The sequence below is a fragment of the Pan troglodytes genome, chromosome 4 (genome assembly GCF_028858775.2).
Source record: "Pan troglodytes isolate AG18354 chromosome 4, NHGRI_mPanTro3-v2.0_pri, whole genome shotgun sequence".
In the NCBI taxonomy this organism is placed as follows: Eukaryota; Metazoa; Chordata; class Mammalia; order Primates; family Hominidae; genus Pan; species Pan troglodytes.
The window spans coordinates 130,328,234-130,349,039 of NC_072402.2; the positions used below are offsets into that span (position 1 = coordinate 130,328,234).

General features: G+C 37.5%; 1 protein-coding gene across 4 annotated transcripts in view; it reads left to right on the forward strand.

Moving 5' to 3' along the window:
- RAD50 (RAD50 double strand break repair protein) overlaps positions 1 to 20,806 on the forward strand; it is an 89,929-nt gene that overhangs the window by 17,438 nt on the left and 51,685 nt on the right. For 3 of the 4 annotated variants that reach the window (XR_010156994.1, XM_001163412.8, XM_063810652.1), the window contains exons 4-10: positions 6,038 to 6,189; positions 9,559 to 9,744; positions 10,105 to 10,309; positions 17,776 to 17,904; positions 18,138 to 18,303; positions 18,901 to 19,094; positions 19,852 to 20,058. Coding sequence is in view for 3 of the 4 variants with exons in the window: in XM_001163412.8 (XP_001163412.1) it covers positions 6,038 to 6,189; positions 9,559 to 9,744; positions 10,105 to 10,309; positions 17,776 to 17,904; positions 18,138 to 18,303; positions 18,901 to 19,094; positions 19,852 to 20,058 (1,239 nt within the window). In the remaining variant the exon portion in view is untranslated. Of the gene's footprint in view, positions 1 to 6,037; positions 6,190 to 9,558; positions 9,745 to 10,104; positions 10,310 to 17,775; positions 17,905 to 18,137; positions 18,304 to 18,900; positions 19,095 to 19,851; positions 20,059 to 20,806 lie in introns of those variants that run through there. The other variant, XM_024356731.3, reaches the window with a different exon arrangement.

Genomic DNA, 20,806 nt, shown 5'->3' on the forward strand with positions numbered 1-20,806 from the left:
TAAAACAAGTGTCAATAAATTTATAAGGAGTAAAGTCATAGATAATGTATTCTGTGACTACACCAGAATCAGTAGCAGAAAAATATCCGGAAAATCCCCAAATAATTGAAATATTAAGCAGCATACTTCTAAATATTACATGGATCAAAAAAGGTATCACAAGGGAAATTAGCAAAAATACTTTAAATGAATCAAAAATATAGCATGTAAAAATATGTGGGGTGCAGCTAGATAATGCTTAGAGAGATATGGTAGAAAAAAAACCAATCAGTATAATTTGCCACATTAACAGAATAAAAAAGAAATATCATATGAACACCAATAGATACAGAAAACGCATTTCAATTTAATAGTCTTTCATGGTAAAAACCCTCAGCATAACTAATGGAGGAATATTAATTCCTGAATAATTCAGTCCAAAATCTATTAGGTGTGGCTGACTGAGGAAGGCATCCACAAAAACAAGCTGTGACAGCCTGTTGGGGGATTGGAGCCCAAGTAAGGAATCTATGAGTTTATACTGATACAAGAAAATGGGTGGAAAAATGGAGAAAGAGCAAAGCCCCTTATACTAGAACCTTAACTAATATAAAAGGAATAATGGAACTAGAAAATTACTATAGGCATACCTTAGATATTGCAGGTTAAGTTCTAATGGATGGCTGTCTTGTCTACATTGAAAATCTGTTGTTTAGTGTAGCTACCTTCATCAGTTACCTGAGCTAGATCTTCTGGATAACTTGCTGCAGCTTCTGCATCAGCACTTGCTGCTTCACCTTGCACTTTTATGTTGTGGAGACAGCTTCTTTCTTTAAGCCTCATGAACCAACCATTGCTAGCTTCCAACTTTTCTTTGCAGCTTCTTTACTTCTCTCAGCCTTCATAGAATTGCAGAGAGTTAGGGCCTTGCTCTGGATTAGGCTTTGGCCTGAGGGAATGTTGTGCCTGGTTTAATCTATCCCAACTACTAAAACTTTCTCCATATCAGCAGTAAGGCTGTTTCACTTTCTTATCATTTGTGTGTTCACTAAAGTAGCACTTTTAATTTTATTCAAGAACTTTTCCTTTGCCCTCACGACTCAGCTAACTGATGAAAGAGGCCTAACTTTCAACCTGTTTTGGATTTTGACATGCTTTTCTCAACTAAGCTTAATCATTTCTAGCTTTTGATTTAAAACAAGAGACTTTTGACTCTTCTTTCACTTAAACACTTAGGGGCTGTTGTAGGGTTACTAATTGGCCTAATTTCCATATTATTGTGTCTCAGGCAATCAGGTTCCAAGGAGAGGGAGAGAGACGGGAATGGCAGTAAAGCAGTCAGGACACACACATTAATGGATTAAGTTCACCTCTTATATGTGGATGGTTTGTGGCACACAAACAATTACAGTAGTAACATCAAAGATCACTTATCACAGATCACTATAACAGATACAATAATAATGAAAAAGTTTGAAATATTGTGAGAATTACCAAAATGTGACACAGAGACACAAAGTGAGCACATGCTGTTGGAAAAATGGCACCAATAGACTTGTTAGATGCAGGGTTGCCACAAACCTCTGAAGAGCACATTAAGATGGGGTATGCCTGTATTTGATAGCTGTCATAATAATAATTCATTCAGGTAAGAAACAGTAGATGCTAAAACTAATGGAAGAAAGTTTGATGAAGTATGAGATAGTTATATGGTCTCTGCATCTCTCCCTCAAATTATTAATTAATTGTAAAGAAAAAATTTTTGGTGGAGAAGCTAGGAGATACACCTTTATCAAGAGATTGAAGTTAGTCTAGGCAACATGGTGAAACCACATCTCTACAAAAACTACAAAAATTGGCGGGGTGTGGTGGCATGCACCTATAGTCCCAGCTACTTGGGGGGCTGAGGTAGGAGGATTGCTTATGACTCGGAGGTCGTGGATGCAGTGAGCTGTGTTCATGCCACTGCACTCCAGCCTGGATGACAAAGTGAGACCCTGTCTCAAAAAAATAAATAAAGGAATTGAAGTTAATACCCTCCGTAATGAGATAAATGGAAATGATGTCCTATCTGATGAGATGCAGTAAAAGGAACTCATCATCGCTTGTATAATATTCCTGCCAAAGATACATAATCTGATTCTAGTCATGAGGAAATATTACCCAGATTTTGGGAGGTATTCTGCAAAATAATGGTCTGTGCTTTTCAAAATTATCAGTCATGAAAGTCAAGGAAAATCTGAGCAGCTATTTCAGGCCGAAAGAAAGTAAAGAGACATAACCACCAAATACAAAGTGTAATTCTGAACTGAATCCTTTTGCTCTAAAGGACGTACTGGGACAAGTGAATTAGGCTGTAGAAAAGGAAAAAAAAATCAGTATAATTTGCCACAGTAACAGGATAAAGAAGAAAAATCATATGAGCATCAATAGATACAGAAAAAACTTTTCAATTTAATACTCATTCATGATAAAAACTCTCAGCATAACTAATGGAGGAATAGTTATTCATTCCTGATTAATTCAGTCCAAAAGCCATTAGGTAGGACTGAGTGAGGAAGGCATCCACAGAAGTACCCTAGGGTTGAATAGATGATAGAATTAGTAGATAAGAACCTTAAAATCTTATTATAAATCTTATAACTGTGTTCATAGATATAAATAAAAACATAAAAAACATGAGAAAAATGGAGGACAATAACCAAAAAACCCTAAATAAAGTAAAAGGAATAACAGTGTTTTTATATATAATAGTACAGATGGGTTTAAAACAAAAGGATGGAAAAAATATACCGTGCCAGCTAATGAAAAGAATGCTGAAGTGACCATATTAATATAAGACAGAAGACATCAGAAAAAATAGGTGATTATATGATATCTGAATGTCTGTTCATTGTTGGTCTTTTAGGTCTTATAAGATGATGGTCATTTTCTACTACTTTAAGGGAGCATATTAAATTTTTTTCAACAGACTTCAAACTTTATTTTGTAGATCAGCTTTGGGTTTATAGCAAAATTGAGCAGAAAGTACAGTTTCTGTATATTCCCTGCCTGTACACACACAACCTCCTCTACTATCAGCATCTAACTTTTTGTAGATACTTTGCCTCATTCAGATAATCCAGGGTAAACTTTCTATTTTAAAGTCAAGTGATTGACACCCCAGTTCCATCTGTAATGTTAATTCTCTTTTGCTGTGTAATGTAACATTCACAAATTCAAGGAATTAGAATGTGGACATCTTTGGAGAACCATTATTTTATATGCCACAGCTGAGTTAATGGTAACTTATCACATTTTGGAACAACTGGCAAAACTTGAATGGGATTTGTGGACCATGTGGTAGTAATATATCAGTATCAGTTTCCTGATTTTTGTTGTTGAAAATGTCCTTGTTTTGTAGGAAATACTGGTGTTGGGACATCAGATCAGCAACTTACTCTCATGTGGTTTGGGGGGCAGGAAAGCTATGTATACTGTAGTTCTGTGTATTACTCCATTTTCACACTGCTGTTAAAGACATACCCAAGACTGGGCAATTTACAAAAGAAAGAGGTTTAATGGACTTACGGTTCCGTGTGGCTGGGGAGGCCTCACAATCATGGTGGAAGGTGAAAGTCATGTCTTACATGGTGGCAAATGAGAGCTTGTGCAGGAAAATTCCCCCTTATAATAACCATCAGATCTTGTGAGACTTACTATCATGAGAACAGCACAGGAAAGACCTGCCCCCGTGATTCAGTTATCTCCCACCTGGTTTCTCCCACAACACATGGGGATTCAAGATGAGATTTGGGTGGAGACACAGCCAAACCATATGATTCCACCCCCGGCCCCTCCCAAATCTCATGTCCTCACATTTCAAAACCAATCATGCCTTCCCAACAGTCCCCCAAAGTCTTATTTTAGCATTAATTCAGAAGTCCACAGTCCAGAGTCTTACCCAAGATAAGGCAAGTCCCTTCTGCCTATGCGCCTGTAAACTCAAAAGCAAGTTAGTTACTTCTTAGATACAATGGGGGTACAGGCATTGGGCAAATACAGCCATTCCAAATGGGAGAAATTGGCCAAAACAAAGGGGCTATAGGCCCCGTGCAAGTCCGAAATTCAGTGGGGCAAGTGTATCTTAAAGCTCCAGAATGATCTCCTTTGACTCCATGTCTCACATCCAGGTCATTCTGATGCAAGAGGTGGGCTTCCATGGCCTTGGGCAGCTCCACTCCTGGCTTTGCAGGGTATAGCCTCCTTCCTGGCTGTTTTCACAGGCTGGTGTTGAGTGCCTGCAGTTTTTCCAGGTGCACAGTGCAAGCTGTCAGTGGATCTATTATTCTGGGGGATCTACCAGTCTGGAGGACAGTGGCTGTCTTCTCACAGCTCCACTAGGCAGTCCCCTCCATAGGAACTCTGTGGGGTTTCAACCCCACATTTCCCTTCCATATTGCCCTAGCAGAGGTTTTCCATAAGGGCCCCACCCCTGCAGCAAACTTCTGCCTGGGCATCCAGGTGTTTCCATACACCCTCTGAAATCTAGGCAGAGGTTCCCAAACCTCATTTCTTGACTTCTGTGCACCTGCAGGCTCAACACCACATGGAAGCTGCCAAGGCTTCGGGCTTCCACCCTTTGAAGCAACAGGCCAAGCTGTACCTTGGCTTCTTTTAGTTGTGGCTGGGACACAGGGCACCAAGTCCCTAGACCGCACACAGCAGAGGGACCGTGGGCCTGGCCCACGAAACTATTTTTTCTTCCTAAACCTCTGGGCTTGTGATGGGAGGGGCTGTCACAAAGGTCTCTGACATGCCCCTGGAGACATTTTCCTTATTGTCTTGGTAATTAACATTTGGTTCCTTGTTACTTATGCAAATTTCTGCAGCTGGCTTGAATTCCTCCTCAGAAATGGGATTTTATTTTCTATCACATTGTCAAGCTGCAAATTTTCCAAACTTTTATGCTGTTTCCCTTTTAATACTGAATCCCTTTAACAGCACCCAAGTCACCGCTTGAATGCTTTACTGCTTAGAAATTTCTTTCACCAGATACCCTAAATCATCTCTCTCAAGTTCAAAGGTCCACACATTCCTAGGGCAGGGGCAAAATGCTGCCAGTTTCTTTGCTAAAACATAACAAAAGTCACCTTTGCCCCAGTTCCCAACAAGTTCCTTATCTCCATCTGAGACCACCTCAACCTGGATTTCATTGTCCATATCCTCATCAGCATTTTGGTCAACACCATTCAACAAATCTCTAGGGAGTTCCAAACTTTCCCACATTTTCCTCTCTTCTGAGCCTTCTAAACTGTTCCATCCTCTGCCTGTTACCCAGTTCCAAAGTCGATTTCACATTTTCGGATAACTTTTCAGCAGCACTCCACTCCTGGTACCAATTTACTGTATGAGTCCGTGTTCACACTGCTAATAAAGATATACCTGAGACTGGACAATTTACAAAAGAAAGGGTTTAATGGACTTACAGTTCCACCTGGCTTGGGAGGCTTCACAATCATGGTGGAAGGTAAGGAGGCGCAAGTCACATCTTACATGGACAGCAGCAGGCAAAGAGAGCTTGTGCAGGGAAACTCCTTCTTATAAAACCATCAGGTCTCGTGAGACTTACTCACTGTCACAAGAACAGCATGGGAAAGACCTGTCCCCATGATTCAGTTACCTTCAACTGGGTACCTCCTGCAACATGTGGAAATTCAAGATGAGATTTGGGTGGAGACAAGGACAAACCGAATCATTCTACCTTTCTATAAACTTGCAACTTTTAATGATAGAAAACATTTTTGATGCTTACAGAGATAAAATTCATTTATTTGAAAAACCTGCATACCTGATCTCCTAATGATGCTGAATAAAGGACGTAGATAATATATCATTTTTGTAAATTAATTAAATAGTATTCTTCTATATTTTGGATAGCATGTAAAAATATCACTCATTTTGGATGTTTTTCTTTTTGTTCCCTCATTTTGGGTAAGATTGCTTATGCATTTTCTCTCAGAACCAACACTGGTGCTTATTAAAGTAACATAAGTTTTTTCTGTGTTTTCCTTCAAAGGTTGCTCAAGAAACAGATGTGAGAGCCCAGATCCGTCTGCAATTTCGTGATGTCAATGGAGAACTTATAGCTGTACAAAGATCTATGGTGTGTACTCAGAAAAGCAAAAAGACAGAATTTAAAACTCTGGAAGGAGTCATTACTAGAACAAAGTAGGTGTTTATATGATATTTGAATTTCTGTTCATTTTCAGTCTTTTAGGTCTGTAAGTTGATGGTTGTTTTCTACTATAAGTTTAGGGGAGCATATTAAATTTTTTTCAATAGACTTTAGACTTTATTTTTTTAGAGCAGTTTTGGGTTTATAGCAAAATTGGGCAGAAAGTACTGAGCTTCCATTTTCTCTCTACCCCCACACACACACAGCCTCCTCCACTATCAACATTTGATTTTTTGTGGATACTATTTGTCAGTTAAATAGAATGATCCCATGAAAGACTTAGGGTTATGTTCCATTCTCTTGAGTGATTTCTGAACAGTTGCTGAATTGAAAGCACATAATCACTCAAATACAGGTTGAATGAGTAAAAAATTCTAGTGTCATGTTTAAGAATGGGTGAGATGAGAAGCAGACAAGTAGGAAAGAATGATAAATTGTTCCTTTCAACCATTATCATTCTGTTAGAGGCAGGTATCATTTTCTAATGGATATGGATTTGGGGATTAGACTACCTTAGATTCAAGTCTCTGTCTTTGTTGAGCAAATTACTTGACTATTCAGCTTCTTCTCCTCCCTTTTATTTAACTAGCTAAGTAATTCCTTTATTTAACCAATAATGCACATCTACTGTGTGCTGGAGGCACTATACTGGCTTCTCAAGCAGGTTTTCATCATTGCCATTTTAACACACTCAAGTATCTCTCATACCCTGGGATTTCATTCCACTCCAGTTACTACCTGTCTCCTTCTTCTCCTTTATAGCCAGTCTCTCAAAAGAGTTGTTGATACTGTCTCCATTTCTTCACCTCCTCTTCACTCCAATTGCAGTCCCATTCGTCCTTTGAAACACCTCTGACTAAAGTTACTAATAACTCTGTTTTTAATTAGGGTAAAGCTGCTGCTATACAAAGTAGACCTAAGAGTGAGCCTCTGTTTATTTCATTTGTAAAGTAGGCATTCATTTTCACTGTGTGTATCTTAGATGTTGTCAAGGTTGAGCTAATGCATATAAAATGCTTAACATGTAGTAAGAGTTCATGTGTTAGTCTTCTATGACTGCTATAACAAACCACAAACTTAGTGCCATAAACAATACAAATTTATTATCTTACACTTACGTAGTTTAGAAGTCTGAATTGGGTCTCACTGGGCTAAAATCAAGATGTTAGCAGGGTTACGTTCCTTTCTGGAGGCTCTAAGGGAGAATATGTTTCCTTGTTCTTTCCATCTTTTAGAGGCCACCCATATTTTTTAGATCATGCCCTCTTACTCTGTCTTCAAAGCAAGCAATAGTGGGCAGAGTTCTTCTCATATCAAATCACTGTGACCTCTTCTTCTCTCTTCTTCTGCCTTCCTCTCTCACATTAAAGGACCCATATGATTACATTTGCCCCATCCAAATAATCCAGGATAATCTATTTTAAGGTCAGATGATTAACACCCTAATTCCATCTGTAATCTTAATTCTCTTTTGCTGTGCAATGTAACATTCACAAATTCAAGGGATTAAAATGTGGACATCTTGGAGGACCATTGTTCCATGTACCATAGCTGAGTAAATGCTAGTTTATCACTTCTTATTTGAAAATTTCTTTTTCTAGACCTCCATGATACAATACTGTTCTCTCTTTCTATCACAGCTACATACTACTTCATTCACCCCATCAATAAAGGTTGGAAGTCTCATTAGGCTCAGTCCTATATCTTCTCCTTTTTTTTGCTCTGTATTTTCTTCCTAGGTAATCATATTCTTATCCATTGCTCAAACTACTCTGTGTTCATAGATGACTCACAGATTTATGTCATATCTCCAAACCAGACCTCTGTTTCCAGACCCATTTACCCAGATCTATTTACCCATTTCTGATTTTTTTTTTTTTTTTTTTTTTTTGAGATGGAGTCTTGCTCTGTCTGTCACCCAGGCTGGAGTGCAGTGGTGAAATCTCAGCTCACTGCAACCTCCGCCTCCCGGGTTTAAGCGATTCTCCTGCCTCAGCCTCCTGAGTAGCTGGGCGTACAGGCGTGCACCACCATGCCTGGCTAATTTTTGTACTTTTAGTAGAGATGGGGTTTCACCATGTTAGCCAGAATGGTCTTGATCTCTTGACCTCGTGATCCGCCCACCTCAGCCTCCCAAAGTGCTGGGATTACAGGCATGAGCCACCGCGCCCGGCCCCATCTCTGATTTTTTTTACCAGTTGTTTCAAAGACAACTTAGGTTCAACATTTCCAAAACCAAACTCACAGTCCTTTCTCTTTGACCTCCCCCCTTAAAAAACCTCCAACAACTTGGTCTTATAGTATACCTCACCTTGGTGAATGATACCACTATCCGTCCAGTGACAAAAACCAAGAACCTAAGTCTTGATATGTCTTTGCCTTCCATATCCAGTCTATTACTGAGACCTATGGATTTAATCTAAATGTCTCTTGAATCTGTTTCCATCTCTACAACCACCATTCTAGTCCTAGTCCAAGCTACCATTGTCTTTCCATGACCTCATGTGATAACCTATTGATTTATCTGTGTCTATTCTAGCCCTCTACAAAGCATTCTTAATATATTCAGTATAACATTTTTTTCTTTCTTTTTTGAGACAGAGTTTCGCTCTTGTTTCCCAGGCTGGAGTGCAATGATGCAATCTCAGCTCACTGCACCCTCACCGGATTCAAGCGATTCTCTTGCCTCAGCCTCCCAAGGAGCTGGGATTACAGGTGCCCACCACCACACCTGGCTAATTTTTTTGTATTTTTAATAGAGACAGGGTTTCACCATGTTAGTCTGGCTGGTCTCGAACTCCTGACCTCAGGTGATCCATTCACCTCGGCCTCCCAAATTGGTGGGATTACAGACATGAGCCACCATGCCTGGCCCAGTGTAATATTTTCAAAATACAAATTGAAATGTATAAAAAACAGTAAAGACAGATATTGCCTCTGCTCACCAGAGCAGTCTGTTACTGAAGAAAGAACCCCGTTCTAAGATGTTTTTAACTTACCTTTGCCTGTCTGCTATTGATCATCATGTTTTGTTTTATTCTTTGTCTCTTATTTTTAAGACAGTTAATGCTCTATATATTATCTCTAAGTATTCTAAATTATTATATTTAAAAGTCCAAATATGTAAAAAATAAATTCTGGCTTCCTTTCCTAAACTACTTTGTTTTACATATCTTTTCATCTGTGAACCGTTAAATAGTTTAAGAGTTACACTTTTTAGCATGATGAAGCCATTTCCAACGGGATAGGTGAAGGGCCTTTTTTTTTTTTTTTTTAAAGAAGCACAGTATGAATTGATTAAGCAATAGAATAGATACACTAAAGGTTATTTTACGTATGTTCTTTATTTTCATTTTCTGTAGGCATGGTGAAAAGGTCAGTCTGAGCTCTAAGTGTGCAGAAATTGACCGAGAAATGATCAGTTCTCTTGGGGTTTCCAAGGCTGTGCTAAATAATGTCATTTTCTGTCATCAAGAAGATTCTAATTGGCCTTTAAGTGAAGGAAAGGCTTTGAAGCAAAAGTTTGATGAGATTTTTTCAGCAACAAGGTTTGTAACCCTTAAATAGACTTTGTAGTCCATTAAGTTATTGAACTGTGTTTGCAATTTGGATGCTTCTTTTTAACAGAAAAAATTTAAAAAGCAGAAAGGTCATCAGTTACTACCTCTCACCCAGCAGCAACCATTGGGCATATTTTCTTTCACTTGTCTTTCTGTGCGTATATTTATTTACCTGATTGACAGTATAAATGTAATTTTTTTCACTTACCATTATGTCATAGGCATTTTTACAAGTTATTAAAAACTCATTGTAACTGTAATCTTAGTGATAGCATAATATCCCACTGTATGAATATATACCATAATTTACTTTGCCAGAAATTTGATTTTTGTTTCATATCTTCAAAGATACATTAAAGCCTTGGAAACACTTCGGCAGGTACGTCAGACACAAGGTCAGAAAGTAAAAGAATATCAAATGGAACTAAAATATCTGAAGCAATATAAGGAAAAAGCTTGTGAGATTCGTGATCAGATTACAAGTAAGGAAGCCCAGTTAACATCTTCAAAGGAAATTGTCAAATCCTATGAGAATGAACTTGATCCATTGAAGGTAACTTGATTTTATTTTTAATTGACAAAAATTGTATATCTTTATGGTATACAGCATGATGTTTTGATATAAGTGTACATTGTGGAATGACTAAATCAAGCTATTTAACGTGCATTACTTCAATTTTTTTATGGTGAGAACACTTAAAATCTACTCTCTTAGCAATTATATATTGTTATTAACTAAAGTCACAGTGATGTACAGTAGTTAATTTCTTGTATACTAAATAGGTAGTCCTTTTTTTGCTATAGTAGCATTCTCCCCTTATTTGTATATGAAACTGAATGGCTTGTATATTTCTTGAATTATCAGGGAGCTAATGTTTTAGGTCTATATTAGTCTTTAAATTGCTCAAAGAGCTTGGATTTGAAAGAAAACAAATTTGTAGCATCACACTAAATTAGTAGTATAGATCACTAGGTGTTAAATAGCAATATCATTACCCAACCTTACAGTTCTGTATTAAGATTTTTTAAAATTGACATCTTTCTGGAGAATTTTTAAAATTTGCAGAAAGTTTTTGAAGCATTCAAAAATTGCACAGAATTTGGAATTCATCCATAACATGTTGATATATTTGCAAATGAGTATACCTTCCTCAACCCGGTGATTTATAAGAAAGGCCTACAGGAAATTCCATTCATTCATTTAATAAGCATTTATTGGGTGTCTTCTTTGTACCAGGGTATACTGTGCTTGGGTACAAAGAGGACTACAACTGCACCCCTGTCCTTAAGGTATTCCTAGTCTAAATAAGACATTCTTAAAAATGTCTATTTGCTATGTTTTAGATAGTAGATTTTTTAAAGTCATTAAAAAATTTATTGATTTGGTTTTTAAAAAACTCACCTGTAAATACCAGTATAGATCTTTGAATCGTGAAGTAGAAAATATATATATTTTTAATGATGGCCATGCATAGAAATATATTGCAAGGGCTTCTGGGAGGAGGTAGGGCTGAGGTGGGCCTTGAAGAATGGGAAGAAATCAAGTCAGCAAACTAGAAGACATTTTATGTATGTTTGTATTTATTTATTTATTTATTTTTGAGATGGAGTTTCGCTTTTGTTGCCCAGGCTGGAGTGCAGTGGCGTGATCTCGGCTCACTGCAACCTTTGCCTCCCGGGTTCAAGCAGTTCTCCCACTTAGCCTCCAGAGTAGCTGGGATTACAGCCATGCGCCACCACGCCCAGCTAAATAAAAAAAAAAATAGAATTTTTTGTATTTTTAGTAGAGACGGGGTTTCTCCATGTTGGTCAGGCTGGTCGCGAACTCCCGACCTCAAGTGATCCGCCCGCCTCGGCCTCCCAAAGTGCTGGGATTACAGGCGTGAGCCACCGCGCCTGGAAGTGTTTGTATTTATTTTGACTTTTCTTTTAAAAGTAATATGTGCCCCTAGTAAAAAAGTTATAAAAGGATATTAGGTGAAAAGTAAAAGATAGTCTTCCATTTCTCATCTCTGACCTTCCAGAGTATATTTTACCTGCAACTTTTTTTAACTGCATATATACAATACATATGTATATACAAACATTCACTTGTATGTATGTGCATATTTACCTTTACAAGCTTAATCAGAACAGGATTGTGAGAGGAAGAGTCTGGGTTAAGTAAATCAATATAAAAGGAGTAAATGATCAATATGAATCAGGGTCAGATTATAGAAAGCTAATGGATTTCAGACTTAGTTCAATAGACAGAAGAGTGGAAGACTATGTTATATTTTAGGATGAGTTGTCCTGATAACTCTGTGTGGGTCCCGTGGTAATTACCAAGATATTAGAACAGATTTCCTTTTTTTTTCTTCTTTCCCCCTTGCCCCACTCCACATTTTATCTTGAGGAACATCTTGGTTGGAGAGATGACAGGCACATGTAATGGTAAGGCAGAGAAAAAAACAAGAGCTGTAGGAGCTCTGAGGATAAAGAAAGAGAATTTCTATCTGAGGGAGCCAGAGAGGATTTCATGGGACTGAATTTGGCCATGACTTTTTTGATCATAAATGAGTAAGTCATTGGAGACATAGAGACAGTAAAATCCAAGCTGTCTTTGAACACTGTCAAGGAAATCCATATTGTTGAAATGAAGCATTTATATTGGAAATGATGTCAAGGTAGGGCTAAATGATAATACCTAGGATTTAGTGAGTGGTGCCAAGATTCTAACCAAGGCTGTAGCAGAGGTTGAGGTATTTATTTACTTGTTTGTGTTTAATTGTGAGTAATTCTCCAAGGGTTTAATATTCTTCTCTGTATCCTCAGAGCCTAGCCTAGTGCCTGGCACATAGCAGGTGGTTCAATAAATGTTTATTAAGTAGATGACTTCCAAAGTCCTTTTTTTAACTCTGACATGTGAAGATTCTTCCCTTCATAGAACCCAATTAAAGTTTGGGTCAAATCACCTTCCCAGAAAAGACTACGTCCTTTCAACCATGCACTAGAATGCATCCTTTCCCATTTTTACTGATTCCCTTCATCTTCAGGAACTCTCACTCTCTCATGAACTACTTTATTACCATCCCACCATATCCTGTCCTCTTTTTTTGGCCTACTTAGATCTGTTTTCCTTTCTTGCCTTAAATGGGAATTGCTAGAGGAATATGTTTCTAACTTTTTTTTTCTGCACACAAGTTCATGGTCCTTCTATACTTGATAGCCCAGCTGCTCTATTTTTTTAATCTCATTTCACACTGGCACCTAAGCTTTAAACCCTTGGCTGTTTTTGTTATTGTTGTCTGCCTGCTTGTCCTAGCTCCTTTTACTACATGTGTACTCTGGGGATAGAACCTATGTTTTGTGCTCTGAGATTAGAACCAAAACACAGATGTCAAAGAAGGAATTCAGGGGATCTGGTGACTGGCTGGATTTAAGGAATGAAACAGGTAGAGATGTCATGAAAGATCCAAGCCCAGATGATTATCATAATGTTTGTGCTACCAAGAGGCAGTGAAAACACTGATGGAAAGAAACTGAGCACTTTGTAGAGTATCATAGTAGAGATGTTAGTATTCATTGCTCTTAAGTATCCATCCAGTTATGTTTGTTAGACTCTACTCAAAAGGTATTTTCTGAGTACAGAATTTTTTCATAAGTGGTGCAAATGGTCTCATTAATTGAATGTTTACTGCCTAACACTAATCCAAGTGCTTTAAAATGTATAATGTAAACCCCATAGTAACTCTGTGAGGTTGTATAGGCAGGAAAACTGAGGTACAGGCTTTCACAGTGGAAATAAGGGTTAAAGGTAGGATTTGAGTCCTCTGATTCCTAAGTTTATACTTTTTTTTCTTTTTAAGTCAAGTTTATTAAGGTATAATATATATATGGTAAAATCCACCCTCTTTAGAGTATAAATTCTATGAGTTAGGACATATGCATACAGTAGCATAACCATCACTACAATGAAGATGTAGAATATTTCAATCACTCCAAAAAGTTCTCTCAAAGTCCTTGCAGTCAGTCCTCTCCCCCTGCTCCCATCCATAGTAACCACTAATTTGTTTTCTGTCATTATAGTTTTGCCTTTTCCAGAGAGTGGCACATATATAGAATCATACAGTATGCAGACTTTTGTGTCTGGGATTTATCTATGTTGCTGCATGTGTGAGTAATTCATTCCTTTTTTTTCTTTTTTTGAGACGGAGTTTCGCTCTTGTTGCCCAGGCTGGAGTGCAATGGCATGATCTCGGCTCACTGCAACCTCCGTCTCCCAGGTTCAAGCAATTCTCCTACCTCAGCCTCCCGAGTAGCTGGGATTACAGGCATGTGCCACCACACCCAGCTAATTTTTTTTTGTATTTTTAGTAGAGACGGGGTTTCTCCATGTTGGTCAGGCTGGTCTCGAACTCCCAACCTCAGATGATCTGCCCACCTCGGCCTCCCAAAGTGCTGGGATTACAGGTGTGAGCCACTGTGCCCGGCAATTCATTCCTTTTTATTGTGGAGGAGCATTCCTTCCATTGTATGCATGTATTATAATTTTTTTCCTCATCCATTCTGTGGCTGATGGACATTAAGTTGTCTTTGGTTGAACTAGTTTACAGTCCCACCAACAGTGTAAAAGTGTTCCTCTTTCTCCACATCCTCTCCAGCACCTGTTGTTTCCTGACTTTTTAATGATTGCCATTCTAACTGGTGTGAGATGATATCTCATTGTGGTTTTGATTTGCATTTCTCTGATGGCCAGTGATGATGAGCATTTTTTCATGTGTCTGTTGTCTGCATAAATGTCTTCTTTTGAGAAGTGTCTGTTCATATCCTTCACCCACTTTTTGATGGGGTTGTTTTTTTCTTGTAAATTTGTTTGAGTTCTTTGTAGATTCTGGATATTAGCCCTTTGTCAGATGAGTTGATTGCAAAAATGTTCTCCCATTCTGTAGGTTGCCTGTTCACTCTGATGGTAGTTTCTTTTGCTGTGCAGAAGCTCTTTAGTTTAATTAGATCCCATTTGTCAGTGTGGTGATTCCTCAAGGATCTAGAAATAGAAATACCATTTGACCCAGCCATCCCATTACTGGGTATATACCCAAAGGATTATAAATCATGCTGCTATAAAGACACATGCACACGCATGTTTATTGCAGCACTACTCACAATAGCAAAGACTTAGAACCAACCCAAATGTCCAGCGATGATAGACTGGATTAAGAAAATGTGGCACATATACACCATGGAATACTATGCAGCCATAAAAAATGATGAGTTCATGTCCTTTGTAGGGACATGGATGAAGCTGGAAACCATCATTCTCAGCAAACTGCCGCAAGAACAAAAAACCAAACACCACATGTTCTCACTCATAGGTGGGAATTGAACAATGAGAACACTTGGACACAAGAAGGGGAACATCACACACTGGGGCCTGTTGTGGGGTGGGGGGAGGGAGGAGGGATAGCATTAGGAGATACACCTAATGTAAATGATGAGTTAATGGGTGCAGCACACCAACATGGCACATGTATACATATGTAACAAACCTGCATGTTGTGCACGTGTACCCTAGAACTTAAAGTATAATAAAAAGAAATAAGTTGTTATCGGATTTGGGTTGTTACAGATAAAACTGCTATAAACTTTTGTATACAGGTCTTTGGATAACTTTAGGACTCGGGTTGCTAGGTCGTATGGTAAATATATGTTTAACCTTATAAGTTACCAGATGGCTGTACCATCTGGTACCACTTCATAGTCCTACCAACAATTTACCAACAATTTATGGGAATGTAATTGCTCTGCATTCTCATCCCCACTTAGTACTGTCAGTCTTTTTCATTTTAGCCATAACAGTAGGGGTGTGGTAGTGTCTCATTGTGACATTGTGAGGTTGTATTTCTTTATATTTTTCATTTGTGTTTTCCTAGTTGATCAGTCAATTGATTATTGATTTTGAGCATCTTTTCATGTATTTATTTGCCACCTGAATATCTTCGTTAGTAAAATGTAAGTCTTTTGCCTATTTTTCAATGTTATTTATTTATTGGTCATTTTATTATTGAGCTGTGAGAGTTCTTTTTTTTTTTTTTTCTTGTTTTTTGAGACAGGGTCTCGCTGTCTTACCCAGGCCAGAGTACAGTGGTGTGATCTTGGCTCACTGCAACCTCTGACTCCCAGGCTCAAGTGATCCTTCCACCTCAGTCTCCCACGTAGCTGGGACTACAGGCACACACCACCACACCCGGCTAATGTTTTTTAATTTTTTTGTAGAGACAAGGTCTCACCAGGTTACCCAGACTGGTCTCAAACTTCTGGGCTCAAGCAATCAGCCTGCCTCAGTCTCCCAAAGTGCTGGGATTACAGGTGTGAGCTACAGTGCCAGGCAGAGAGTTCTAAATATGTTCTGGATACAAGCCCTTTATCAGATATTGGTTTTGCAGATATTTCTTAACTGCTTTTCAGAGGACAGGAGTTTTAAATTTTGATCAGGTACAGTTTATAAACTTTTTTCTCTTATGGTTTATACTTTTTGTTTATTATTTAAGAAGTCTTTGACCTAGTGTCACAAAAATATTCTTCAGTGTTTTCCTCTAAAAGTTTTATAGTTTGAGTTCTTACAATTAAGTACATGCTTCATTTCAGAATCTTAATATGATATGAGGTAAAAGTTGAGGTTTACTTTCTTACATACAGATGTCCACTTCTAGCACCCAGAGCCTAGTCATTATGATACCCTGCCTCCTAATCTTATTGTCATCTTGTCTCCCAATCTTAACTATACAATTTTGTACAAGTCAGTTAAGTCCTTTGAATTTCCTGCTTAGTATATACTTTTGTGAGGATTAGAGAGAATTTATAGCAGCACCTAGTACAATGTCTGGAACATAGCAGACATTCAATCAGTGATACCTGTGACTGTTGTTCTTGGTAAAATTATTTTTTTCAAATCTCTCTTTCGTTTAGCTAACATTGAACACCTATTGCATGTTCTGGGGATACATTAGGGAACAAAGTAAACAAAGTTTCTGTTTTTAGGCCGTTTACGTTCATATACAAATCACAAGCTATACTATTAGTATAATTTTAATAAATTATGTTAAAGTCGAGGATGCATTTTGGTGCAATTATGAAAGTTTGCAATTGCTGTCTAAGCATTCCAATAACTTAATATATTAGTTTAAAATTAGGTTCTTCTGGGCATGGTGGTACATACTTACAGTCTCAGCTACTTGGAGGCTGAGGTGGGAGGAACACTTGAGCCCAGGAGTTCAAGTTGTATTGCACTGTTATTGCACCTGTGAATAGCCACTCCAGCCAGGGCAACATAGCAAGACCTTGTCTCTGCATTTGAAATAATAATAATAAAAGTAGGTTGTAAAAATGTCTTAGAAGAAGAGTTGGTCAGTTTTGGAATCATAGAGGCAAACACTAGAAGAATATCCCCAGCATCATCCAATAAGAGAATGCCCCGAACCAGATCCCAGTATTCCTGGGAGATGAGGCAACCAGCTGTCTCTGGAAGTGAGCCTCAGAGCAGGCCACTGAGCTCCTTTGTTGTACTTTACTTGCTCAGAGTCCTCTGTGGTTGAGCAAGCTTTGGATTAAACTATACTCTTCATGTAAATTTGCCTATAGGCTCAGAATGCATTGGTAACTCACCATGAATTTCTAGCCTTCTCAGTAGTCCTGACTTAAAAAAATACATTAAATAGTTACCTTTTAAAGGATTAAGTAACTCTAAATGCCCAATGAATGAATAATGACTTTTGTGGCAGGTGTTGAGGACAGGACATGGTGTTTGGAGTTAGAAGTGGAATTTAATTCCTGCTTCTCTCTACTAGCTGTGAGGACTTGGGCCAAGTTACTTAATGTCTCTGAACTTCAGTTTCTCTAGGCCCGCTCTACAGTGTTATTGTTAGCCTTAAATGAGATCACTTTTACTAAATGCCTGGACCTGGAGTATCTTACTTGTCTTCATCTATCACCATGTAAGCTATAGTGAGTTTTATTTATGTAATGTTTCTTTATTTTCAGAATCGTCTAAAAGAAATTGAACATAATCTCTCTAAAATAATGAAACTTGACAATGAAATTAAAGCCTTGGATAGCCGAAAGAAGCAAATGGAGAAAGATAATAGTGAACTGGAAGAGAAAATGGAAAAGGTTTGTGGTGGTAGAATTTTGTTCTGCTTCAAAATTTTGGGATTATTGTAATGAACTTTATTTGAATCCATTTTGCCATCCACATTGGAAAAAAACAAATACAGATCTTGTTACTTCTATGTATATGTTAAAATGAAGGATATTGAATAAGGTTTGGTTTATATTTGGTACCTCAAAGTGATCATATTTTCTTATGTTTGTACGTTAAAGCTTTTTATTTTGGTGTTACACAGGTTTTTCAAGGGACTGATGAGCAACTAAATGACTTATATCACAATCACCAGAGAACAGTAAGGGAGAAAGAAAGGAAATTGGTAGATTGTCATCGTGAACTGGAAAAACTAAACAAAGAATCTAGGCTTCTCAATCAGGAAAAATCAGAACTGCTTGTTGAACAGGGTAGGACAAAATGTTTATTTGGTCGTTTTTCCTACTATGATATTATACATTTTCTGTATGAATGAAGAATCTCCAAGGACTTATGCTGAGTGAAAAGCCAATCTTAAAAGGCTATACACAGTATGTTTCCATTTATATAACATTTTTATAATGTCAAAATTTTAGAAATAGTGGAGAAATTAATGGTTGCCAGGGATACTGGGTAAGAGAAAGGACAGGAGGGAGCTAGGTATGGTTATGATTAGAACAAAAAGAGAGTTCTTGTAGTATTGGAACTGTTCAGTATCTTGACTGCCATAGTGGATATATGAACCGACACAGGTGATAAAATTATATAGAACTTAATACACACACATACACATGCTCAGGGGTACAAATAAAATTGGGGAAATTTGAATAAGATTGATGAATTATATCAATATCAGTATTCTGGTTGTGATATTTTACTGCAGTTTTGCAAAATGTTATCATTGGGGGAAACTGGGCAAAATGTTCAAGAGAGACACTGCATTATTTTTTATAACTCGTGAATCTACAGCTATCTCAACTTTTTAAGCACCAGTTGAAAAAAAAATTATGAGATTTTTTTTTTAAAAGGTCGTCTACAGCTGCAAGCAGATCGCCATCAAGAACATATCCGAGCTAGAGATTCATTAATTCAGTCTTTGGCAACACAGCTAGAATTGGATGGCTTTGAGCGTGGACCATTCAGTGAAAGACAGATTAAAAATTTTCACAAACTTGTGAGAGAGAGACAAGAAGGGGAAGCAAAAACTGCCAACCAACTGATGGCAAGTATTTTGAAATACAGTATTTGTTATTTTGTTTGCATCATATTCTCTACTTGAATTGTTGTTAATTTTTGGTTGGACTCCATTTTGGCATATTTTTCTATTAGTGTTAGGATAAAATCTGCTACAAGGCAGAAAAACCTTTATTGAAGCAAATGTTCTTAAGTGTATAAAGATAAAAATATGAAGAAAATGTAAACCTACATTTTTTATTTGGTTTTAAGTAAAAATTTTTAAAAACTAATTGCAGAGAAAACATTTGCTCACAGTTAATGATTATCTCTGGGTAATGGTTTTGATTGTTTTTAAAATACAGTCTTGAACCACATGTTTTGGTCAGTGATAGACCACATATTTGACATTGGTCCCATAAAATTATAATACTGTATTTTACTGTATGTTTTCTGTGTTTAGATATGTTTAGATACATAAATACTTATCATCGTGTTACAGTTGCCAAAGTATTCAGTACAGTAATATGCTGTATAGGTTTGTAGCCCATAAACAATAGGCTATACCATATAGTCTATGTGTGTATTAAGCTATACCATGTAGGCTTATGTAAATACATTCTGATGTTCACACGATGATAAAATTGCCTAATGATGCATTTCTCGGAATATATCCCTGCTGAGCAACACATGACTGTACTTTTTTGTATTTTCTTCAGTGTACATATATTCCTTTTGCAATTAAAAAACTTTTTCTTAAATTGTTTAGTAAATTATTAATGCTCATTCTTTACATACGCATTTAGAATGACTTTGCAGAAAAAGAGACTCTGAAACAAAAACAGATAGATGAGATAAGAGATAAGAAAACTGGATTGGGAAGAATAATTGAGTTAAAATCAGAAATCCTAAGTAAGAAGCAGAATGAGCTGAAAAATGTGAAGTATGAATTACAGCAGTTGGAAGGATCTTCAGACAGGATTCTTGAACTGGACCAGGAGCTCATAAAAGCTGTAAGATATTCTTTGAATAATCTAATAATTTTAAGATATAATACTTTTAGAAGTATTTTGTCTATTTTTGATCCTAAGATTATAGCATTTTAATAAAAACATCAACTTTGTCTTATTCTCATGTAAAATGAATTCATCTGAATATCTTGATCTTCTGACTCTTTGGTTCTACAACCTGATAGGCTGAAAATTAGAATCACATAGGGAGCTTTTTAAAGATACTGTACTGAGACCTTAAAGCTTCAGACCTTCCAAATCAAAATCTCTGAGAATGGGGCATAGAAATGTACCTTCAAAACACAACAAAACTGGCTAATTCTTATGAGCACCTTGATTAAGAACACTTACCAGGCCAGGTGCAGTGTCTCACACCTGTAATCCCAGCACTTTGGGAGGCCAAGGCAGGCAGATAACGTGAGGTCGGGAGTTCAAGACCTGTCCAGTCAACATGGTGAAACCCCGTCTCTACTAAAAATACAAAAATTAGCTGGGCGTGGTGGCGTGTGCCTGTAATCCCAGCTACTTGGGAGGCCAGGGCAGGAGAATCGCTTGAACCTGGGAGGCAGAGGTTGCAGTGAGCCAAGATCGCACCACTGCTCTCCAGCCTGGGTGACAGAGTGAGACTCCATCTCAAAAAAAAAAAGAAAAAGAACACTTGCCAAAGTTTTAAAAAAGCAAGTATTTTTCCTCTAGGTCACACACGTTGTAATTCTAGATGATTTTTGCTGTATTATTACTTTTTCTGTGT